The following is a 26,088-nucleotide window of genomic DNA, read 5'->3' on the forward strand; positions in this document are numbered from 1 at the left end:
CTTCCCAAAGGAAAAAGTACTATAGCTTACTAGGGTATATATATTAGACTTAATAGTTACTATATACAGTAATTGACTTCTATTCATTTTACATCAAATTAAAACTTTGGGTGTCAAATAATTATTTATTAAAAGCTAGACATTTTAAATGAGAATAAGAAAGAAAAGTATGTCTTTGTGCCCCCTTTTCCCAGTTAATGCCCTATCGGCCCCCCTGGGTAAACTTTGCTAGATCCGCCCCTGCACAGTTACCAGCCGTCAGCTACATAGAAAAAGATCCTGGTGTAGAAAGTAATATTAAATAAATTGTAACAACAGCTTATCAAGCTTAAACGTGCTGCTGTTGTTCAGCCGCTGGTTTGCTCTTTCTGGTGCAAAGTGGACCAAAAACAAACAAGAGAGACTCGTGACAGAAAAGCCGATCAGCTGATCATTAGCAGTTTCACGATTGAAGTAGCAGCCGGAGAGCGAGAGGCAGTCGCTCGTTAAGCTTAACGTGGGAATGCTTTACAAACATTCAGAGATGGACTTACACACTTGCTTTACTTCTCTCGGGGATAACTTTGTCGGAGATGAAATGCCGGGTTGCTAGCGAAGCTCCAAATGCTATCCAGACCACCACAGGTCCGCATGCCACAGCTGCTCTATCACGTGATGCATACTGCTCCGACGTGCTAACGTTCTGAGGTGAGTTACGGCGTGTTGCAAGTTTTGTGAGGTGCTTTCGTGATATTTAATGAATCGGATTACCTTTTTTATTTTTCTCCGATATCCGATCCAGTAATTTAGGTCAGCATCGGACCGATACCGATACGTAATATCGGATCGGTCCATCTCTAGTATATATATATATATATATATATAGATCAGAATGTTGTGACGTCATACTTTTGCGACTTTGGGAAAAACCGCCGTAAAACAAAAAACTACTTAAGCTGCGTGAAACCGCCTCTGTCCGCCGATCAACGGACCCTAACCCTTTAATAAACGCTAAGCAGAATTGATATTGTCCTTGCAACATTGGAATTTCATAAATGCACGAATGGCTTGGCGCACCAAAGAATAACGTCACAACAATGTGATTGGTCACTTGCAATGTTGATCCTGCAACAACATTTACTATGTTGTTCCAGGAACAACACCAACACGACTATATCAGATCATCCGTATAAAGTCAAAGACCTAGGCATGCAGACTGCTTCTACAAACATTTGTGAAAGACTGGGTCGCTCTGAGGACCTCTGTGAATTCCAGTGTGGTTCCATGATTGCAACAAGTTCAGTCGTGAAATGTTCTCTCTACTAAATATTCCACAGTCAGCTGTTAGTGGTATTATAACAAAGTGGAGGTGACTGGGAATGATAGCAACTCAGTCATAAAGTGGTAGGCCACGTAAAATCAGAGAGTTTGCAGAGGTCACCAACTTTCTGCAGAGCCATTCACCACAGATCTCCAAACCTTATGTAGCCTTCACATTAGTTTCATGTCTGGAATGTGTTTATGGTCAAATAAACATGCTCCTAAACCTTATGAAGCTGTTATATCTGCAAAGGATGGGACGACATCATATTAAACCCTATGGATTATGAATGAGATGACACTCAAGTTCATGCGTATGGAACCATTGCTTGAGGTGCAGACTGGCAGTAAATACCATAGACCAGGGGTGGCCAACTCCAGGCCTCATGAGCCGGTGTCCTGCAGGTTTTAGATAACACCCTGGGTCAACACACCTGAATCAGGCCTCTGGAGAACTTCAAGACATGTTGAGGAGGTAATTTAGGCATTTAAATCAGCTGTGATGGATCAAGGACGCATCTAAAACCTGCAGGATGCTGGTGTTCCGAGAAACCGTCCTACTCTTGCAAATTGTCCTACCTGTATTATAATTTGACTTTTGACTAATCCAAACCCTAACCATAAGAAATATTCACAATGGGTTAAAAAAATGATGTAAATTTGGGGTTTGTGTTACGCGCATGCACAGCGTATGTGCAGAAACAACGGGTAGGATGGTTTGTGAGGGAGGATAGATTCCCAGAACACTGGCTCTCGAGGCCTGGAGTTGGTCACCCCTGCCCGAGAGGGTTACCTATGCACTATCTAGTTGGACAATCTAATTCAGGGGTGGGGCACTCCAGGCCTCAAGGGCTGTAGTCCTGCAGGTTTTAGATAACACCCTGGGTCAACATACCTGAAACAAATGATTAGTTCATTACCAGGCCTCTGGAGAACTTCAGGACATGTTGAGGAGGTAATTTAGACATTTACCAGCTGTGTTTTAGACGCATCTAAAACCTGCAGGACGCCGGCTCTCGAGGCCTGGAGTTGGCCACCGGTGACATAGAGGGTTACCTATACACTATGTAGTTGGACAATCTAGTTGCAACCAGCAGCTAGCTTCAAGGAATAAACACCAAGCAAATGGCCTGTAGTGTGGATGCACGTTTAAACAAAAAAAAATATAAAAATAATTTTAAAAAAACCCCATCAAGTAAAGCAAGGAAATATCAGGACGATATATACATTTTAAGTTATTTTGTTTTCCCTCAAACACAGTTATTTACCCAAGACTTTCTTTCTTCACTATCTTATTGATGACAGCTGATGAACTACTACAACTTTAGTCTTTCCATTATTGGAACCAACTCAAAATGAGACTTTTAAATCATAGTTAAACACTTTTAGAGCCTCTTGGAGTGAGAAAATATAAGGTTAGTAGTCAGATCCCAGGTCCCAGCTTCCATAGATAATGACTGTTGCTTTTCAGCCCCCTCCACCCCCAGTAATCACTATAATGCACAGTCATCTCCTACACCAGAGAGGGCCACAGTACATTTCTCTGCATGAGAATATTGGCCCAAAGTTATCTGCAATTGCAATCACATTACACCAAGTTTAAACTAAGTTATAAAATTGCAATGCTTAAACAGCAGTTTGCAAACTCTAAGGAACACAAGTTATTTGTTGAGTTTGAAGTGTTTCGAATACATTATTGTTTATTTCAAGTTCTGCAACAATATGTGTTTGTGTAGGCACAAAATCTAAAGTAAAGCTTTAGCGCTGGTAGTTTTAGGCCATATTTGGCTTATTGATAATAAATAAATAAGCACAGCAGAGCACCACAGAGAAAATCTATTCATAATTGGATGAAAATATTCAGAATCTTGGATTTCAAAAAGGATTTTCGATTCCACCAAAACATTTTAATTTGATTTTCATTTCCCTCACATATTTATCCGCACAGCACCTTTGACAGCTTAGGCATCAGGACACTCATTTCTTAAATTATTACCTTTTCCCATTATTTCCCCCCCATGAGTAATTATCTTGGTTATTTAACAGTTTTTATCTGCTTTTATCCCCATCTGCTCTCTGCTCTGCTGTGAAAAGGTTATGTCACCAAACTGTGCGCCCAACAGGATTTAGCAACATTTTAATCTGAATCTGACGACAGCTGGATGGATGTTGTTTTCTGCCGGCGGTCATAAATCTGATCCAAACCACACCTTCGTAATCCCAGCGCAGCAGGTTTGGAGTGTTTACAGTGAGATTATGTAACCTTTCGAAGAACAACTCACAAATTCCTCCTACTCATTTCATAAACAGCCTTTTAGCTTAACTCAGCACACCTCGCAGTTTTGCTGCTGTAGTCTGGCATGACTTCAGATAGATACTACTATTGTTACTCTACATTTCAGCATCTTTATCTGATGCAGAAAGTTGAATACCCTTATTTAACAAGTAATAAGAAGATATATTTTTACAGGATTATATTTTTCATATATTTTTCAATAGATCGTCATGAATGTTTATTGCTATGACATAAAAAGTGCTGAGGGGCATTTAAAATATTGTTCTTCAGAGGAATGCAGATAATCTTACCATCAACATGAAGCTAATTAGATGTTTCCCAATGCTGCATCTCATCGGTAATTTGCTTGAGGATTGAGAATAACAGATCCTTAAATGTAGCAGGTCCAATGTCTGAATGTCCTCTGTACCCATAAAATATCAACATTACAAATCCAAGGCATGCACTTACTGGAGTTGCCACTGATCCAAGTGAAATCTTAATTTACGCAGTGGAAAAACTGCTAGCAACCTGTGTGGTCCTTTCACTCGGAGTGACCCCAGCGAAGGTCACAGGTTAAAGTTGTTCTTCATACCACAAGTGCTACTGTGTTGAGGTGTTTGACCTCATTTTGATCCTTTCATTCTCAAATAAAATAACATTTCCCAGAATTCATAGTGGTTAAGTATTCAGCAATCAGTGTAAGGATCAGTGTTATTGATTTTTTTGTCAGCGCTTTCCAATTTTAAATTTGATGAATGAGCCCTGAGGTCAATCTATTTTTCCTTATATAATATCCACAGCTTCACTAATATATTTATTCACTTTGCTTGGACGTTTTGCTGGTTTTGGGATTTTTTTTATTGGCATTAACAGTATGTTTTGATTCCAGGATGATAGCTCATCTTGCTAATTTTTCTATCTAGTTGATTTTATTCTGGTCTGACTTTCATATGATGGTGTAGTTTTATATCTGCGGTTACCATAATATTTGTTGTCTGTTGTCAGATCTTCCGGAGGTGTTGGCTGGTGTTCAAGAAAGCCTCGAGTAAAGGACCCCGGCGGTTAGAGAAGTACCCAGATGAGAAGGCAGCCTACTTCAGGAGCTTCCACAAGGTAAACAAATGACTCAAAAACATCACTAACATCATTCCTTTTTTATTAACTGTTTGTCTTGATGTCTTCTTTAGTAGATAAAATGATTATTGAGTACTAGATCAACATAATTGATTGTGATTTTGATCCTATGGCTGTGACTAATACGAGTTGTGATCATCTATCAGTTACTTCTTGATTAATCTGTCCATCACCCTATGAAATGACAACCTCATATTCCCAGCCCAGTGTAATGTCTTAGGTTAAGACAAGGAGTTCAAAATATTTAAAATAATATGTTAAAATTGATCAGGGAATTTTAACATTTCTGATTAAAAGAGGAAATAAATAATCCATCTTCTTAGCTGTGGGGATTAGGATTACTTTTTCATATGAAAATCTGTGGCCTTATCTGTGGCTCAAAAAGGATTTTCTTTAAATCTGAAGATGTTTAAAACATCATTAAATAATTTTTGTAGAGACGCACCGATTGCAGTTTTCTCAACAGAATTAGGTTTCTGATTTTCCTCCAAGTTTGACCTGCTGATAACATTTTTTGCTGATTCCACCTTTACCTGACAGATTTTACTGAACAAAACCAGGTGCAACAGATTCATGTAGCACATTTTAGATACATTGTTTTCCAATATGTTTATCTCCATAATCTTTCTCATTACTGCTTTGATCCTTTCCTCTTTGAGGCTGCCGGCTTGTGGTTTGAGAAACACAACGGTTCACTTTAGCTAATTTTGGGCCTCCACTCACTTCCACGCTAACAAAGTGGCATGTGGCCATGAGTGTGTTCTTTTCTGTTCTATTGTATGACACATTATGAACAAAACAAGTACTCAATAGTCACTCTGAACAACGTAACATATTACATTGTATTTATTTACACAGTGCTGACTTTTTGTGTGCTGGACCAGTACCACGCTGTGGTGTTCCCAGTGTTGGAGAGAAAATTCTCATTGTGGGTGGTGAGGTTTAAGGATGCCAATGTCACTCAGTTCATTGGTCGATCATGATAATGCAGCATGTAGTGACCGCATTACCGTGAAATTAGGAATCAATATTCATAATCTCCAGAGTATGATTCGTGATGATTTAGTAACACCCTGACCTTTCGTCTAATGTAATCATTAGACATCACTTTGTATTTGACTCTACTGAAGTCGATGAAACTGTAGCCTCTATAGAAAACCATATATGCAACACCCAGTGGGTATTTAAGGTCATTAGAGGACCTTGAAACTAAAAGTTTGTCCGATCTTTGTCCTCTTGAATCCCAAAAGAAGATTAAACCTGCTGTGTGACTCCTCATGTAGCAGCCTAAGGTACTGTCTAAATGCTGATGACATTGACATGCAGAGCACAATTACAAGACGGCAGCCGAGTTTCATTTTGCAGGTTGGCCAATTGGTGGAATTAATTTGCTTCAGCTGATAAAATCTGATGGAAGTGGTCCCCCAGTAAAAATGAGATGTCAGGAACTGTCCTCTTAAAATCCTCCTGTCCTCTTCAAACTACAGAAACAAATGTTCTGGTAAAAGTCTCATGTGAACTGATTTTCAAGATATATGTATATTTTTTTCAATTTCCAGCACGACTTCTAAGAAAAGTATCTGCTGCTTATCTTTTAAGAGTATATTACTCACAAGGTGCTTTTTACACTGAATAAAAAGATTATGGAATATGGTTGTGCACAACTGTGCCTTGTTTTCATCTTGATGTATTAAGTTCTGTCCATTGGCCTCAGATGATGAAGTTAAGGATCTATTAAGACACAGTTTGTAACTTTATCTTGTCCTTTGGGGCCTTTTTCCTCCCTTCAGAAAGTAATAATCCAGAGTATAATATCTCACTCCCTGCTTCTTAAGCCCTTTTGAAATACTCCAATTATGGCTCATTATCATGGTGAGTGGAGACGATGTTAAAGGAGTAGCACTGTGAACTATGTTTTATCATAATGAGGGGAGATAACTGCAGATAATAGGGGACTGTGACATCAGTTTCTCATAAGGCAATATGTTTGAGAGAAGATTTATTACTCTTTACTACTTGTGATTGTGAGTCAGCTGTGAGATTTTTCATTTTTGGTAGAATTTAACATTTTTTTCCACATTCCTGTCTGAGAAAGCTTGTATACAAGCTAGGTAGGTGTTTTGATCCATTTCCTTAGCTCGCTTTGCTGCTACAGTATCAGCCATGTATTGTGAATGAAACATCTCTATGCCTACTGCATCATGCTGTCACATGGGGCATCCTGTGTGGCTGTAACTCCCCTCCCAGAGGGATCTCATACACCCAGTGCTGGAGTGAGCGATGAGTGCACACATGCACCAGTGCGCCTGGTAATGCATCGCCACAAAGATCAAGAAAGGTCCCGTCTGAGGGCTTCATTCAACGCTGCAGTGCTTTGGGGGGAAATAGGCTGCACTGGTGGCTGATTTACACAATCAACACAAAGGAGATTGGCTTTTTTTCCCTTTCTTTCTCCATTCCCTCTTCTCTCTCCCACTCGTCTCCCTCTCCCTGTGCAGTTTTTGCTGTCTGAGGAGCACTGGTCCACGCAGTAAAAAGTCCCTGAATATTTTTAGCTCTCTGAAAAGTTGTTCTCCTTTGTGCTACATTTCCTGAGCTCTCCTGAGGTCCTGACAGGAGCAGTTAACATGAAATGATGGAGCTGTAGCTAAATGCCTAATTTGTACACATGGATGTGGAACTAACCAGCAAAGCAGGGAGAGCTGAGCAGACTGAGCCTCACTAGTGCAGCTGGTTGTTCCTCCAATTTGGTCAAAATAGCAAAAATTATTGTACAAACTATGTTGCACTTTTATACAAAAGCCGTATGACTAAATTCATATTTTATGTCTAAAATTTTATGTTAAAATTTTATGTTAAATCAGAACCAGATCTCATCTGAACAAAATCCTGTAGCATGTGTGGGTAAGTTTAAGCTCGCTATGAAACTCCATAATCAAGATTTGCTTAATCATCCGTTATCAGGGCGGATGTCAAATTGTTGAATCTCAGCTCCTGTGCATAGCAAATGGGGAAGGGAGCAAATACCACAAGATGATCTTTTTGTAGTCAAATGTCTTGGGCCACACATCCTTTCTTTATATTTTACTTCCAAGGAGCCAGCCGTTCTTGTATTGAGCACTAGTTCTCCAAGGTATCTGAAGGTGTTTTTTTTTTTTTTAGCTTAAACTATGAAAAATGCAACACATAGCATGCTATGAAAGGGATAAAATTGTATGTTTACACCATCAAGTTGTTTTCCAAAGAGCTATTAGCTAAAAACCTAGCATATTTGTCAGCATGGCATGCAGTTTTTTCTTTTAAAATGTAGGGAAAGTGGACAAGAGGACAACAAAAGAAGTGGCAGATCTAAAAATCTATTGACAGAAGATGAACTGAAAATCTTGTCCTTAAGAAACCGCAAAAAAATAGAGTAAAGATCTGACGCAGGACCTGAGAGATGCTCTGGACCTTCAGTTGATCCATATACTATTACCCAAGGTCTCATCAGAAGTGGTCTCAGTAGAAGGGTCCTTGACAATGAGTAAAAAATGAGAAAAGCTGACCTAAACACACAAGGGAACACTATCTGTCATGGATTGGGCTCCCCAGAGGCAGAACCTCAAAGCCCAAGGAGGTATTTCTGAAGACTACCTAAAGAAATCACAATAATGTTTCAGACTGTGTTGATCAAAGGTGGTCATAACAAATATTGACTGTCAAGCTTGTTAGACCTGCATAAACTCTTATTTTTGTCTTATATTTTTATTTTGCTGCAAATGTTTCAATAAATCACAGCATCAGTTGTTCATTTTTCTAGCAAAATATAAAGAAATGAGGGGTGGCTCAAATGACTAACAGTCTTTCCTGTTTTGCACAGTACTGTATATTCAGGTGGATGAGGACTTGAAGATCAAGTACATGTTTAGAATAAGAATTTATTTTTTAGAGCAATGTACAACTGCAACACAGTTTACATTAATAATCTCACTTTGGACACTGCAGAAAGAGAGCCAACAGTAATATATTCAACCAGCCAACATTGGTTACTTTATTGTTTATTATTTTCACAATAGGAAACTGCTGCTTTAGATTATAGCAGAAACACTGTAAAATTACAGTTCCATGCTGGAAAACCAATAAACAGTACTTTACTGTGATTTAACAGGAGAGATCGTTAGCCGCTAGAAGACGAAGCCACTTGATGGAGAACAGCTGTTCTACTCTAACACTGGCACTTGTAAAACTAGCTTTTAACCCCATGTCGACCGCTGTTAGATGGAATTCTGTTAAATTTAGTTCACAGTTCAACTTCAAAATACCTGCAAACCTAATTGCATTCTCTTTAACCTCAGCCGCTCTTTACGTTTCATGCTAATTAGCAAACATGAGCATGCTAGTAGGCTAATCTACTTAGAGAAGATGGTACCTTTTATTTAGCATACAAGTTAGACTACACTGAGCCACTAGTATGACTTGGGTTCCAGTTTTCCAAACATGAGATTTCTCTTCCACCTCATGTCTGCTATGCATGAAAGCTAAACATGAATAAAGATGAAGAGGAAAGAATGGGAGAGGAAATAGGTCTCATCAGAAATGATTCACTATGCTTGGACTAAAGCACCTCAGGCTGGGAATGCACCCAAATCTCTCATTTCACACACGCATCACACAGATAAAGACTAAAACATGCGCAGTTACACACTAAACACAAACAGGGAAAGAAAGAGATGAGAGGCTGGTGACATTCACTGCTTAGAAATTCCCAGCGTTGACGCTTACTTTGTGTCAGTTATGAATTGCCTGCCCGAGGACAAATTCATACCGTATCTCATATGAAATATTTAGATACCATCTTTGAGAGGGGATAAGAAAAATAAACAAACGGGACAAAAAACAAAGCACTTCTTATCTTTCAGTATTGTAGCCTCTGATTTACTTCTTCATCTGTTGTATTTCCAGTTGAAGTTCAATATTTCGGGGCAAATGCATTAAATCTAATATTATCAAACAGAAATCTCAAGTCCACATATCCTGTGTGTGTCTAAGGTCTGGTCCCTTAACTTTTAACAGTCAAGCTGTACTATACAGGGAGCCCAGCTAATTCATTCCCAACAGTCTGGCAAACTGCCCACAGTTAGCACACAATGGACTACACAATGGGTCTTATCTACTAGGCAGAGTGAACACAGAGAAGACTGTTGAACAAAATGGCCTGTAAATGCGGTTTATATTTAATTAAATGTAATCTTCTCTTTTTTTCATTTGCTCAATCAATCTCCTGGTAAAGTGATTTAGATGCTTATGATCGCGCTCCTGTCTATTGACTGGAAGGGCAGCTTTGAGGAGATGAACAATAGATGTGCTGTGTATACCGAAAGAGCACCGGGTCATGTTTATTCATAGGGGAGCCTTTAAAATAAATAACATACTTACATTTTACACATCACGCTGCAGCAGGCTTTATGATGCAGGAAGCTGACACTGCGTGTGATTTCTTTCTGTTTTAAGATACTTTTTGTAATCAGCCGAATAACTACTTCTGTTTATGTATCCCTTAAGATCACCCCCATCGCCCTTTTTTGTTTTGTTTTGTTTTAATTCACCCCTTTAATGCTAAGCCTCTAACTGCTATTGCAATTTCAGCAAAGCTGTGCAAGGCTGCAATTAAACCATGCTGCTGCAGCTGCTGCTGGTAGCTGTGTTCATTCAAGGCAATATCCTCCTGCCACACTCTCTTTTTAGATCACTGAGCTCCATAACATCAAGAACATTACCCGGATGCCACGGGAGACAAAAAAGCATGCTGTGGCGATCATCTTCTGTGATGACACGTCCAAGACATTCGCCTGCGAATCAGGTAAAAATCAAAATTACTATTTTTTTTTTCTCTAGCCACTTCGGAGCAAGGACAGCACCAATTTCAAGTGTCATTTCTTATAAATACGCCGGTAGGTGTAAGGTGAGGACTGGCGGCGTGTTTTTTTTGAAATGTTTGACGAGAAGTGGAAGGAGAGTGAGAAGTGAGAGGTTGAAGGAGAAAGACAAATAGAATGAGTGAGATGAGGGAGGCAGCGGAGAACTGGAGTTTAGCCAAGTGATGCTCATTTGCCGCTATATTAAGAAGTGGGAGGATCTGTTCCGAAATATTGATTTTCATAGTGCAGGTATGAAAACTGATATCGGGCATAATTTGCGGCGTGTTTCAACTCAATTATAGACTGTAACAATACAGATTGTTTCTAATACGTGGATAGACAGCAAAGAAGGCTCTGGATCTGCACACGGATGTGTTTTTTGTGCAAAGCTGAAAGCAGAGGGTTAGGTAAGGTGGATGCACCTTACTTAACATCTTAACTCCACTCTTGCAGGTGTGCATTTGGAAATATTCGCATATGACATGGAGAGTTGTGAACTCATATCTTAACTCTCTCCTCTGCTAGATCAGTCCTCTCACACCACCGTATGAGTGTCTTTTTCCCCTTTTTTGACCATCAACCTTCATTTCTCTTGCATCACATGATATCCACAAGTGTTAAATTTGTGGAAATTAGCAAAAATGTGGCATCCTGTAAATAAGAGGTTCAGGTTGTATCAGATTTAAATTTGGCATGCTGCCTATTTTCTACAGTGCAACAACAGTGAGTGTATGGATTTAAAAACTGGCATTTTTAAAGTGCAGTCATTTCTTAAGGCATTCATACAAATGTGCCAATAATTGGATGTTCACTGTTTTTTAAAAGCAAAGAGAAAAAGCAGATAATTAGGTCTCATGAAGCTCTCTTGATATTTTAGTTTTTTAAAAATAACCATTTTATGCCTCCATCTAAGCAGTACCGTGTTGTTTGGTGTGCTGTTGAGGAAACACAGGATGGAACAAAGGAAAAATCATTTAAAATTCCTGACAGCTTTGGGTGCATCTGACAAATATGCACATAAGGAGAGATGAGCATGACCTGAAGAGATGAGAATCCTGTCAAGTGTGCCAACTCTTTAAATTCCACAGCCGAATGGGGCCTGACAGCACGTATACAAGTGGATATACATTTTGCATTTGTCTGGATAACGGCACCTTCTCCCGAAACAGGAAATACAAAGAAAGCTCGACTGTCTTTTGATTTGATTCTCACATATACTGTCACTTCAGCTTCATCTTGCCAGCACATCCATCCTTTTCCACAGCACACCTCCACACTGAGACATCCTCCCGCAACATCTCTTCATGCATGGCACATGGAGTTGCGAGGTTGCTTCTGTGCTGATGAACTGTTTGCTTAGCTGATTTTCCACTCACTGGCCTTAAAAAGTGTGGGAGTTTAGAGGCCAAGAAGGCCATGGCAACTGAATGAGAAAAGCTGAATCTGGGGAGGCATGAGGAAAGAGCTCAAATTCAGAGCTGCTGGTGCTGCCTGTAAATGTGTGGCTCCAAAGTTTCTCTTTTTTGTATGTGTGAATGAAACGCTCCAGGCAGCAGCAGACCTTTCCTTCACCCTGCAGAGTAATGTAGATCTGTCCCATTGACAATGCTTGTCAGAGCTGAGCTGACAAACAGGTTGTCTTGCAATGGCGGCAAATACGCCAGGAAGACACGCCAATGTTCTCTCGCATTTTACACGAGTGCATGAGGATTTTTTCGTAAGCAAACACAGAAACATGGTAGAATTCCCACACTTGCACATGTGTCTCTGTACACATGAGTGGCCATAGTTACAAATCCCAGTGCTCTCCAGGGCCAGGGAGCTTCAGAAAGATAAACAACTCTGGCGTTTGCCTCATTTCGCACTTCAGTGACTTTCACCAAACGTTCATGTAAGACAATTGGAAATCTTCTGCACTGTAAACACAATTTTTCTGACTTAACAGGAAGGAAAATTGGTATTCACACGTAACACACTGCCACACAGACTTCCAGATTTGATTCATGAAATCATTTGTTTCCACTTAGCCTTAAATTAAAAAATCTGTCTCACAATAAATGTTCTGCTTCGTTTCTGACTTTCATCCGTAGCAGGCGCAACTTCTTCCACGCAGCTCATTTCCTTAATCCAAGATTGTTGTTTTGGAAGGAAACAATAATTGTCCTAATTCCCTAAATTTCTCAAAATTAGCCAACAATGCTCATTCACTGTGGCTCTATGTTACTAAACATAAATTTGGAAGTTAAAGCCCCAACACAAGACTCGTAACCCCGTGTGCCCCCAAAGGTGTCCTGCTAAGGCACCTTTGGAGACTATTAATACCACCTATACATTAAATATGAATACAGCTGGTTAGCTCACCTCATTACAGCATTTCAGGGAGTTATTGGATCAGATGATTCTGTGTAAAACCTCAGCGGCACTTAAAGCGGTACCTTAATTTGCTTTCTGTAGGAATGAAATAAAAAAGAAATGGTAAAAAAAGAGCCCTCAAATCTTAACTTCAGCATTTTGGATACATTCTTAATTTCTCATTGAGAGAGGTAGTAACAAGGGTTTGGAAAAAATAATAATGTCACGTTACTAAGGTGCTCATGTGCACACTTGTAAAGAGAGACGAGATCCTGGAGTTGCATTTCAATCAAATCCAAACATTTTGCACTTTAAAGGACTGTTTATGTAGGAATATAGAAGATGAATGTTGCATGTATAAAACAATGAAATGGAACAAAAAGCAGCAATTATTCCTTTAGTGGAAATTAAAATACCACGAGGGAAAAAGTCATTTACTCTGTGGCTCTGGACCTGCTGCGTCTCTGATTCACTCCTCCAGCCAATTGTTGTTCCTTGTGAGTCATGCATCCACTTAACCTGCTAAACACAACCCAATCAGAGGCACTGCAGGGCGGTCCATTAGCCTTTTCAAAGTAAAAGCCATCTGATGTGTTACACATTCATGCTAATTTTGACAACCTTATTTTGGAAAATGCAAAATGATTGTAAACTGCCTTTCTACACTAAATATGACTCTATAGCCAGGTTATATGTTTGATTGCTTATTGTGGTGGAAACATTCACCCTAACTATGTCTGAAGGGAAAGAGAGTATAAAACTTAAAAAAAAAAGAAGTTGAATTAATGTATTTCCTTTCCAGCTAACAAGCAAAATTCCTTCTCCAATTTGGGAAATAGCTTATTGATTACCTGAGTAGATTATCGCTAGTTTCAGATTTACTCTGGCCATATTGTTTTAGCTGTGCTACTTATATTTTATAGCCTTAGAGCTGAGTATTGGCAGATAATGGAGGAGAAACCCCGTCTTCATCTGGACAGAATCCACTGCCTTTTTTAATCTGCACCAAATCAATCAGACTGATCCCCCCCCCCCCCAGTCCTTTCACTGTTTGCTGTACTGTTGCCTTGTGCATGTAACGCATTACTCCTGAAATTCCATGGATGGTTTATTTCGTATGTGTAACATGTACAGTATGTGTTGTCGTGTATGTGTGTGGTTAATGGTGGACATTCCTTTATGCTGTGCTACTGTGTGCAGAGCTGGATGCAGAGGAATGGTGTAAGCTGCTGTGCATGGAGTGCCTGGGCAGCCGTCTCAATGACATCAGCCTGGGAGAGCCAGACCTGTTAGCAGCGGGGGTGCAGCGGGAGCAGAACGGTGAGTGCCCAATTAGTCCCTGCTAACACGGGGCTAACACAGACAGCCATTCAGGGTAAATCTCGCTCACTCAGCCTGCCACCGAGCAGTTAGCTGATGCAGTCCAGGCCTTTATGTGTTAAAGCAACTAAGACCTCAGAGGGTTAGGTGAATGGAGAACAGCCGCTGTCCAATTAGGCCGGACTAATAATGGCCTTTTTCTTTTTTTTGCCAATACCTGATTTGATGTCCCATGTTACAGCCCATACTTACATTAGCACACACAAGGGTTCAACTTAAGACTTCAGAAGAATGTGTGTGTGTGTGTGTGTGTGTGTGTGTGTGTGTGTGTGTGTGTGTGTGTGTGTGTGTGTGTGTGTGTGTGTGTGTGTGTGTGTGTGTGTGTGTGTGTGTGAGAGAGAGCACAGGTCAGTCACAGGCTGCGGCCGGGGCTCTGTTCCAGGCCTAATGAGAAGTGCTGTGCATCACTGGCTTCCCTCATAATGAAGCTTGTCACAGAGATGGATGAGATTATGTCTCCTAAAGCCATGTGAAAAAAATGTGCCTCCCCACATATTCCACTTACAGGAAATGAAAATGGAAAAGAGAGGAGACAACAGGGCTCTGCTATCACAGTGGAACTCATTCCCTGTGTAATTTGTAAAGTCGCGGAGGAAATCGAAAAGGCAACAGGCAAAAACGAGCAGTTTAAAGTCGAAAAAAGGGGGCGAGGAATTGAAAAGAACCTGCCGTCATTTCGACCCATTACATCCCGTTGCGGCTGCAGAGTGAAATTGTACTCCTCAACATGAACTTGGCTTCATTCGTTTACGGTATCAATACGAAACGTTTTGACTGTGCCGGGAGTGGGGAGCAGGTTGAACTGTAACACTCGCTCTCTCTTCAGCTGTGGCAGAAATCCTGCTGTTTGTTGCTCCTACAAAGCTTTCAGCAAAGTGTTATGGAGATTAACTGAACTCGTACCTCTCTGCTGCCTCTTTGAGTGAATGAAACAAAAGGCTTTAGCCTGCAATTTCAATTAGTAGCCCTCCCCAAACAGCAGGGGCTGATAATTAGATCAGAGTTCATTTTCACTGTCCCTAAAAATACGCCACACCATGACACTGCCATTCTCTATCCACTGCAGACTCATGGCTTATTTTGAATCATTAAGTGTAATTAGTGAGAACTAATTTAGATCATGGAGGACTCCCGCCCCCCACACTGTCTCTCTGACTCTCTCTGTCTGCCTGCCTCAGAGAAATGCTTTAATATGAATGGGCAGATCTGGCTCACTGATTCCGGTGCAGCTCACTGGATGGCCGGTTAGACCCACTGCAGTTGAAGTCAGTAAAGTACTGCTTAAAATGCCTTCTGCATCGTAGTTTTTCTCTACTTCTGCGATAGAAGCCATGTTCAGTAACCTTGCAATATTTCAATAATAATAATTCATAACCTTTTTAAAATTTAAACAAAACCGCAGCCCCCGACTAGTCACCTCATGTGGCTTATATTTTATCCACCCTCTAAAGCACCATTTGCTGTTGCGAATGACACAACCCACATCTACGCTCAGTTAAACCGCACTCTTCGCTGTGGGATCCCACCTTCAAGTAAGTCTGCTGTGAATTGTTTCAGAACGCTTCAACGTGTACCTAATGCCCACCCCCAACCTGGACATCTACGGGGAGTGCACCATGCAGATCACTCATGAAAACATCTATCTGTGGGACATTCACAACGCTCGCCTCAAACTCGTCATGTGGCCCCTCAGCTCCTTGCGCAGATACGGCAGAGACTCCACCTGGTTCACTTTCGAGTCCGGAAGGTGCGTGTGTGCGTACGTGCATGCAAATATTTCATGCCTGCTGTTGTCTTACGTGTGATTGAAATGTTAGCAGTGGGAGTGAAAAACTTAGTTTTGGAAAGGTTATAAAAACTTCAACAAAGCAACTTCGGATATCCGAAACATCCCAGGATATCAGCATTTGCCACAGAGCCCTTCAGGCGACGATGTGACAGGTGCCTCTGTGAGCGTGTGTCTGTGTTTGTGTACTGTATCTACTCACGCATGTGTTTATGTGTTTGACTCCAGCGGGCTATTATAGTGTCTCTCTCTCTGTAACTGAACAGTCAGCCATGCATATTTGTAGATCAGCAATCTGAGAGTGAGCGCGATCAAAGTGGGTCTCTGTGTGTGTGTTCCTGGCGCAGGATGTGTGACACAGGAGAGGGTTTGTTCACGTTCCAGACGCGGGAGGGGGAGATGATCTACCAGCGGGTCCACTCGGCCACGCTGGCCATTGCCCAGCAGCATGAGAGGATGATGGAGGAGATGGAGAAGAGCTCCCAGGTACATTTGTGCTTTTTTTTTTCTCTCTCTCTTCCGTTGTTTATCTTATATCCACCAGCCACACTTGATAAGCCCGACAACTGCCTTCTTGTACCGCCAGCATAACAAGCGGCTAATAATCAATGCTGGTATCAACATGAAGTTGTTGTCGAAATAATTACGTATCACTAACATAGTGAGCTTCGCTTTCTGTAGTTAAAGCATCCTGCTGAAATTGATGCCAGAAGAAACACAAAGACTCCATCTGTGCACACACTTAGACACATATTACTGTAATTTAATAAAACACCTTTCTTCCTCTGGTATTTCTGCAGCTCTTTCCCTGCCTGTTTGAGGCTGATCTGAGGAGCATTTCATTGAGGCTTTTTGCAGAAAGCAGGCAATAGGTCATGATTTTCACACACACAACACACATTTCTCTCTAGGTACTGTATTGCCGCTTTGGACCAGGAGCCCTCTGACACCCCGCCGTCTTGGCCTCGGTTTCCTCCTTCCACCACAACATCATCCCGTGCGTTTCTTCCTTCCTCCCATCCTCCCTGCTATCGTCTGTATTCTTTATTTATGTAGGCCTGCCTAGTGTTTGATGAGCCTTGACCATATGGTCATGCTCCTGGACCCCACCATTTGGGAACTTTTCCAAATGCAGCTACCCTTAGCTCTATAAAATGTACGCTCAGCAACAGAAAACTGACCGCTCATGTAGCAGAATGGGGGAAATGGCATGTTTACTGCTGGGTAAATCCATATTTTTTTCAACACTTAATGTATTTCAAGCTGCTTTTTCTAGACGGGAGTCTTTGGTTTCATGTTGAACGCAAAAATATAAAACGCATCATTCCCTGGCAAAACAACACGGGGACCCCGAACGAGTGTTCATCTCACCCATCACGCAGCCATTCATAGCAGAAACATGCCATTCAGTCTCTAATATGCTGTATTACCCATGCTGTTTGTTTACTGACTATGCAGAGCAATATCACCTGTTGTGAGCGACTGACTGAGAGTGACAGAAAAGTGAGAGACACTGTATGCGTTCTCTGTCTGTTCCAGAGCCACTCCAGAGAGACGCTAACTAAGTCCATCTCCCTGCCACGCAGCGCCTACTGGCAGCACATCACGCGTCAGACCAGCGTGGGGGATCTGTACAGCTACCAAGGTACAAACAAGAAGTCACTAATTGTCATATGCACGGGTTGGGGTTTTGGCTCACCGGCAAGACTGAAAAACTGCTAATGAGGATTACACGACAGTTATGGCTTTAGCTTTTACCTCTGTGTATTTCAGCACTATATACTTTTACAAATATGTACTTTTTAAAGAAATTACTGTTTGTGTCTCGTGCATTGGCTGGTAGTTGCATTTATCTCATGTCTGGCATGCAAACTCAGCCTTATCTGATGCACATCTGATAAGCTTGAGTTCAAGAAAATGAAAGCAGATGAGTTCCACTCTGTGTAAGCACCAATGTTTATAGTCACAAACTCAACACAAGCGGTTTAATCATACAGAAAAATTAGCCAACAATAATGGAAAATATCCAGATTTAGGTTCAAATTTGTCTTAAGGTAGTCAGATCATAATCTAAGCTATGAATAAATGTATTTATTTTTTTATATCTAGAGGAAATTCACAACCATATTCATCTCAAAGCGTGTCCTTTTGTCTTAAACAACAACTTACAAGTCGAGCTAGGAGTTTCTGTCTCCTGAGTCTGAGCTGGGAGCTGAGACTCTTCCTGTTTTCTTAATGACACAAATTATTTTTTATCGCATAATCACGAATTGCCTGCGCGCTATTGTTCTTGTCCGTATCTAATACATAAATGAGACTAGGTTGTAAAGAGAATGTGCACCCTTAGGATAATGGCATCAGTTAAAGCTAATTGGATTCAGGAGTGAAATCAATGAAACATGATATATGGTGTGAATCAGGGATATTAGAGACTTTTGATCTTAAATAGCAAATTTTTTATGAAGCTGGGGAATGTTACAAAGTTATCTTCTTTCTTCCACGCAAACAAAGTCAGTACAAATGGATATAATTTAGCTCTTTAGCTTCTCTCTAGAAGTGGATGCCTAAATAGATAACTTCAAAAGCTCAGAGACTTAAAAAAAGAAGCCCAAAAAAGGCTTTAGGTTAACATCTCTGTTCCACTTTGTGAATCTGCCGTATGCAAATCAAGCGGAAAGACTGCACGGTGTCCTTGGCAGAACGCAACAGAGCAAGTTGCTTAAAAAAGAACATCACTGCACACCTTAAGTTGCCACAAAGCTCCTTCATGCTGTACTGCACCTGAAAAATCTTTTGTGTGCTAATTAAACTAAGGTTAAATTGTTTGGGAAGAACACGTTGCACTATGTATAGCATGAAAAGGCCCTGCATGCCAACATGAAAACATCAAAAGGTGAACTGAAGCGAAAGGGGGGCATCGCGATTTGGATCTTCTTTGTCGCCTCGGGGATTGGACGGCTCGCCGTCATTGTGCGGAAAATGAATTCTCGAGTTTGTGAAGGTATCCTCCAGGATAATGTCATGTTGGCTGACCAGCTGAGGCTCGGGAGAAGAAGAAGCTGGGCGATGCAGTACAAACATTAAAGCAAATCTACTACAGGCTAAAATGTAACCCAGTGCACATACGCCCAGGAGAGCGGCTCACACCTGAATATTGAGAACACTCGATTGATTCTACATATGGATCTGATTATTCACCCATTCTCAGTTGATTCCTGTTCAATATTCTGTGCTTGGAAAAGAAAAAAAAAAATAGGCCTACGCAGGTTTTCAGTGTCAACCCAACTGTTGTGTTATCTCAGTCTAGAAACACAGCAGGAAAAAAAAGGCTTTGTGACTCACTCCATTGCCACGAGTTTGACGTGACTGTTTTGGGATGCGCAGCTGTCGGAAAAACACGGCGGCATTGATTAAAAAGGAATCGGCGAGCTTGGAGGTTTCCGGTGGATTTGACTATTTGGAACCTGTTCTTGATTTCCATCCCCGTTCACACCCTCCTAAGAATTTGACTGATGTTCTGAGCTCTCTGAGGATGTCTTTTTCTTTGATAACTAAAAGCAGAGACGCACAAGCATATCTAAATTACAGTATAAAAGACAAGAATGATTTGTGAAAGAAAGCACATTCGTGTTTGCGCACGTGTGCGAGTAAGCGAGAGCGTCTCGAACCGAGTGCATTAATAATGCAGCAGGTGGTCCGTATGCGTCCAAGCTCAGCCCTGTTTGTCCTCTGTGTGCACTTAATGTACACGTATACTTCAGAAGGAGTAAGAGAGTGTGTGTATGTGTGTGTGTTTAATGTCTAGATGTAGACCAGAGGCAGAAAGGTGATTAGTGAGCTGATGCGATTATGCTCTGTCCGTGGTATTAGTTGATTAGTAGACTTATCTGAGGATTATGGGCCTTTTGGCTTTCACTGATAGAGCTAAACAGAAAGCCAGGCTAAGATGGAAGTCGCTCTGACGTCATAATTTTCTTTTGAAAAGCTAAGGCTGGGGTGTTTTTTTTTCTCTTTTTTTCATTATCATTTAATTGTGGCCGATAAGCTTAAAAGCAAAACGCAAGTCTTCCATTCCAAACATCAACATGTTTTTACTCATATACACTAAACGGAGAAGCTTCCACCTTGGGGTCATTATTTATAAGCTCAGTCACTGTAAAGTCTCCTTTTAAACTCTTCCTCTCCAAACTCTGGTGAGCAGAGGAGCTTCTCTCTCATCCATCACCTTGGCATATCCACTGGTCCTCCCACACTTTCTCTGCATGTCGGTCCACGTTTGGAACAACCCTCCACCTTCTCCTGCTCGTGCACATTCTGCTTTGCTATTATCTCTCCACCCTTTCCATGAATAAATTGAATGCATCAGTGTGTTTGAGGACGTTTGAGGTCTCGTCAGGCGAAGAGGACAACGAGGTTGTTCTGGGGAGTGACGGGAGTTTAAGTCCTGTTGCGACATGGGATGTTTGGGATGTCGGACGGGGCGGGGTGGCGATTCGCTTAACATGGCTGTAAGACATGGATGAGGACGGCCTCGCACATTAATTGCATTGATTCCTTATTGGCAGGCCTGCACCTCCCTGGAGGTCAAAGCATCCTTTCATTGACATGTTCCAAATTTGTTCAACTGGTTTTAACAATTGATTGCTACAGCCAGGTAACAAATTAAAGGAAAAATCAACATACAGTGTATAAGTAATTTGTTAGGTGACCCACTGACTCTCATGAAGGTCTCTGGAAGTCAGCTGGAGGAATGAACATCATTTTTCCTGAATCGCCCGTAAATGTTCAGCTGGATTAAGATCTGATAACTGTGAAGCCATAACATCTTTATGCTCATCACACCTGCTGTCCACTCTCTACATAGCTGGGTATAAATGTGTTCAAGCTTAGCAGCTTCATAATGATTTGATGCACTGACCCTTCTCTCTTGAAAATATTTACTCTCAAGACACATTTTGGAGCGACTGTTGACCCCCAAAATCTGAATGAAGCTGCAAACCATAATTCAGGGATAAATAATTTAAATCTTTACCACATCCAGTGGGATATTTATGATTATTTGGAACTTTAATTTGTCATTTGTTATCTATGAAATCATTTTACCAAAAAAAGAGTTTTTTACTAATAAAACTGGAAAAACTTTGAAGAGCAGGACAAAATATTTATTAACATGTTGAGCACTTAAAAAAAAAAAAAAAAACCAGTCACTGCACTCTTTGTCCCAGTGAATCAAATTAAAACTAGCCTGTACTTTTGTAACATATAGCAGTCGAATAGAAAAAGTGATGATAAAAAGGCTGGTTTCAGTTTAGTTTAAATTCTAGTTACTGATAAAGCGTGCTGGTAATCGGTTTTTTTATGTCCTTGTTAGATCTGTGCCGTAGGCATGCCCTCTTTAAACCCCACGCTTTGACCAAATATAAACCTAGCTAGAAATGTAATCACATGTTGCTATCGACGACAGGTATAAAAGCGGCGATACCAGTGGACTACATCATAGGCTCTATATATAGAGTGTAATTCAGGCATAAGCAGCAGCAGTAAAGGAAACAGGTCTGTCCACTGATAAATCATCTGTTTTCCTCCATGACCTTTTGAACTTGGAATCCATAAGTAGATGGACTCAGTACTACACATGTATGTGTATACATCCAGCGTTACTGAGGTTCAGCAAATTTAAAACAATAATGCACTGAGTGATAGACCCAGAATGCAACGCACGTTTTAGTAACAAAAACAAAATCAGTGTGAAAAATCCACATTTTTTTTCCCCATTGGAAAGAACCATTTTAAGTGATGATGAATTAAAGGAAAATGTTTTTAGAAATTCTGTTCTTCGGTACCATAGTCGTATCAGAGAAATGGAGATGGGCACAAGAACTCCAGATTTGAGACCCCTGGAAGAAACCATGCTGGAAAAATGCCCCACAACAGGATTACAGAGCCACCAAATCCATTCATGGGGGGATCAGAACAAAACTGTCTTTGATTTGTTAACAAAATTCTTACTAAAAGAGGCCACTGCAGCAGACATGGCATCCACTACTTTGAGTAATCTGTTTTCAACCATCTATTCAACAGCTAAACACACAGCTTAGCTTGGTTGCGTCTTTATAAACAAAGGTTTGAATATGAATATGCAAAATACGGAACACGATTTATGATCCATATATATAACATGTAATCAGACTCTGATTGCATGCAAGGAACCAACCCTGTTGTTTCCCTGAATGCAGAAGAGCAAAGCAACAGTTAAATTTTCCATAATAACATCTTGAAACCTTTGGGGGGTTTCTTGCTTTTTTTAAAAGAATTATCTGCGTTCATGAACAATGGACAAGATATCTTGGCCGTGATATCTGCTGGCTACACCGGAAGCTCTGAAATGCTGGCACTCGTTCCAAGGGACTGAGTCATCAGACAATAGCCAATGGGTTCCCAGATTGCAGCTGACTCATTATGTAGTTATCACTGTTAATTAACAATATTTTTAAAAATCAGACTAAGTTGAAATCGGTGCCTAAAAATATCTTAGAAGCTCAAAACAGTCTGTCTTTCAGTACACAGACAGATTTAAACACCCTCAGTAGACATGGCTGCAGGTTGTGAGTTTTTCTTTTTTTAATAATTATGCTATTAGCTCCCAGAATAATAATTTGGACCCTAATATAGGTAGGAAGTCAGATTCTTGGACCATGATACAGCTGGCTGTGTCTGCTTCCTGGCTGTATCACTCTGTGCATGATGAATATCCAATCAGCACAGTCAATTTGCTGAGTCATGCTCGGGCTGCTTTCAAATACCCTGCGGGTCCGGTGGAATAATTAAGGAACATAGTCCCCCCCCCCCCCCCCCCCCCCCGCTGAGGTTTATTCACCTATTTGTTTATTTCTTTGTGTCAGTAAATGTGTGGACTTGGCAGTAAAAGTAGTGTCACTCTTTTATTCAAATATATTTAACATCTGCTTTTTACTGAGCTGGAATTGTCTCAAAAACACATCCCAAAAGCCTTGTTTGCTGTAACTGACAAAGATAATGCTAAAATGCATCTTGTTTAAAAGGAAAGAGAGCTTTTCATCCGTTTTCAACTAAATCCAGCCCCATCAAAGCATTCAGCTTTTTTAAATATGACCTTAGATTGGTGTTTTCATCTTCACAAGATACGTCATACTGAGACAGGTTATGGTTTATACCGCTGGTTTACTCTCTTTACTCTAATGTTATTCACTCTTTTGGGTTTCGGTGAAACTGCCGTGTCCTCCGAGTTTGCTGATGCAGAGGAAGTGCACTTTAAAGTTTCCGAGTTGAAAAAAAGCGAGGCGCCACACCTGTCGGAAATGGTTCGATTACCAACTCTAATACTGGGAAGGAAAGGGACGGGGATGCTTGTGTTTTGGCGTGTTCCCATTTTTGTGTGCGTGCGCGCGCATGTTTCGCCTGCACGCCGTCTTTCTCTCTCTCACGCCTGCATTTTATTGTGCTCTGTAGTTTAGTGATGTAGCATTAGCAATTCTAATGAAATGGAGAGCTGTACCCAGTTTGATCGGCCGGGTGCGATGCGAGGGGATTTTTTCCGAGAGGTAGCAAGTATCAAAGGGACAAGACGATAACCCCGTCTTATCTGCGACAGGCAACATGAAGTATTGTAGATGTATAGTAAATGCAAAAACTGAACCCCATGAAAAATTTATTGCAGGTAAAAGTTCGTTTCTTTCTTCTTGGTGGACGTCACCGCACATTATATGAATCAAAGCTTAAGTTAGCGACCTAGTCTCTAGGCTGGATCAGATTGATATTTTATCACTTACAGCCTGTCGTTACCCCAGCGGCTTTTTACTGCCCAGGAGACGCAGCCGTGCATGTTTGTGGTACGTTCAGCCCGGGTTTCTCTGGTTACAGCTGTTTCTAGGATGCCATCTGCGTTGTTGCACTTTAAGGAAAGAAGGTGGAGAAAGGTGCATGCGTGTGTCCACACACACGTGAAAAACGGCCTCTGTATCCGGCTCTGCTATTCTGTCAGTGTGTGAGAGGGCCCTCCCCTGCCTGTACTGTCTGCTCCGGCCCAGCAGCTGCCACCCCAGGCCAGATAGAATGACATGACCTTCCCTGGTAATGAAAAGGCACTGACAAATCACTGTCTGCTTCTCACAGGGATAGACGAAGAGAGGAGATGCTGACACCATCATCGCTCTCAGTGCTTTTTATTATTATTATTTTATTTATTTATCTTGTAAGAGTGTCTGCTTTACGAAAGCGTGGCTCTCGTCAGGGGTCTGGCACCGCACAACAAACACCACTGTTTACCACTGAGGAGATAATGAGATCCACTTTGCCCTCTCTGTCTGCTCTGGGCTCCCTGCCGCCCCCCACCTTTTTTTTTCCCTCACCCAGTCTAAATTGGCCTTGGTTGAGGAGAAGGATTGTCTTGGCAAAGATGTGAAAAGGATATGCCTGGTTGCGCACCAGTCGTTGCAGCAATCTATTAAGTACAACGCTGAGGAAAGACAAAGTGCACCCCCCCTCCACCCCCTCATTTTAAAACTTGCAGTGGGTTTTTTTCCCCCCTTTTCCTACAGCATGGACACTGTTACATTTAAATCCTTAAGCTAGAGCCTTATGCTATTCTTTTCCTTCATTTCAGGGAGTGGTGGAAAGGAAAGACTAGCAGACAGAGGTGTGTATGTATGACTCACCTGTTATGGCTGATGCTGTGTTGGTCTCATCCTCATACCCACACAGGCCCCTCTGTGCTTCCTCCTGCAAGCTGTTCCCTGAACTCGCACAGGAAAAATGCCTTTTCTGTGTTTTCCCTTCTCAGTATCTTTCTTTAACTTGTGCATCTTTTCTTTTTTACATGCCTCCATTTTTTTAAAACAAGACTTCTGTCTCTGTGGTACTGATGTACGCTCACAATTGACATTGATTGCCAGGTTGACTGGGTCATGTTTTATATTCCGCGTTGTGGTGAAGTGGCAGCGTGTCTGATCCCAGTTCCCTTTGGGTACCATGATATCTGGTGCTGCTGGCTGTGCGCGTGGGTTCTGGTATGTGTGTGTTCTCTGTATAACAAATGGTTTGCACAGCTTAAAGTCATATCTGCTAAGAAGCATTTCAGCACCAATAACAGTTGTAAGAATCACGACTTTATCCATGCCCCTTGGGAATATTAAAAGAACAATCAAATTTTAATTTGTTAATCAAATTTCAATTAGCCTGCATAGGTGAATCTGAAATGCCTGAAAAATATTGACAGCAGCAACTTCTCCCAGCTGGCTATGTTAGCTGGCCCCGTGTATGCTGTAGGTTAGAGTTGATTACAGCGTTGTGTTAGGTTTCGCACCTCCTGCAATATTGATCATTGGCCACTTCCTCCTTGTTTGGTGCATGATCAGCAGCTTGCCAGCCACCTTATCCCCAACCTACCTCCGTGTGCACGTCTCCAAACCGCATTCTAATATATTATTAATGGCCCCGCGGTTGCACAAGAACAGCACTCCACCCACAAGTATCCATTACTCACTTTCAGTGCATTTTACCAACACAAACTGCACAACAAATTGGGCCAGTTAATTTAAATTAAGGTGGAGAGGGAGATGGCAGGGGACAGAGAGAGACGACAGCAGTCGAGGAGGATGAGAGGGCCGAATGAAGTTGTTTATCTGAGATGAAAGGTTGCTTTTATGTCACATCTGTTACTATTATACCTGTTAGGGTTTATAGATTTTGTATATCTGAAAAGGACCTTCAACTTCATCAAAGGGCTTTAAAAGATTGTTTTAGCAAAATTGAGAAGCGTCGTTCTTTAATCTCCATAAAGATATTTCCATGGACAGTAGCTAAGCAACAGTTGCACTATGACTATATAGTTTAAGAAACAATACTGTGTTGCAGTGGAGTTCCAGATAAATGAAGCAGATCGGCTAATTTTACTCCTCTTAACAAAAAAGAGGAAATAGAGAGGG

General features: G+C 41.2%; 1 protein-coding gene across 2 annotated transcripts in view; it reads left to right on the forward strand.

Annotated features, from left to right (window-relative positions):
- dok6 (docking protein 6) overlaps positions 1 to 26,088 on the forward strand; it is a 56,652-nt gene that overhangs the window by 27,545 nt on the left and 3,019 nt on the right. The window contains exons 3-9 of one of the 2 annotated variants that reach the window (XM_085468518.1): positions 4,583 to 4,690; positions 10,436 to 10,550; positions 14,161 to 14,280; positions 15,898 to 16,087; positions 16,474 to 16,612; positions 17,666 to 17,771; positions 24,768 to 24,800. In XM_085468518.1, coding sequence (XP_085324644.1) covers positions 4,583 to 4,690; positions 10,436 to 10,550; positions 14,161 to 14,280; positions 15,898 to 16,087; positions 16,474 to 16,612; positions 17,666 to 17,771; positions 24,768 to 24,800 — 811 coding nt within the window. The remainder of the gene's footprint in view (positions 1 to 4,582; positions 4,691 to 10,435; positions 10,551 to 14,160; positions 14,281 to 15,897; positions 16,088 to 16,473; positions 16,613 to 17,665; positions 17,772 to 24,767; positions 24,801 to 26,088) is intronic. The other variant, XM_085468519.1, reaches the window with a different exon arrangement.

The sequence above is a fragment of the Copadichromis virginalis genome, linkage group LG9 (assembly GCF_057382275.1).
Source record: "Copadichromis virginalis isolate Kocher_CV1m ecotype Utaka linkage group LG9, C_Virginalis_male_GT1.1, whole genome shotgun sequence".
Taxonomy (NCBI): domain Eukaryota; kingdom Metazoa; phylum Chordata; class Actinopteri; order Cichliformes; family Cichlidae; genus Copadichromis; species Copadichromis virginalis.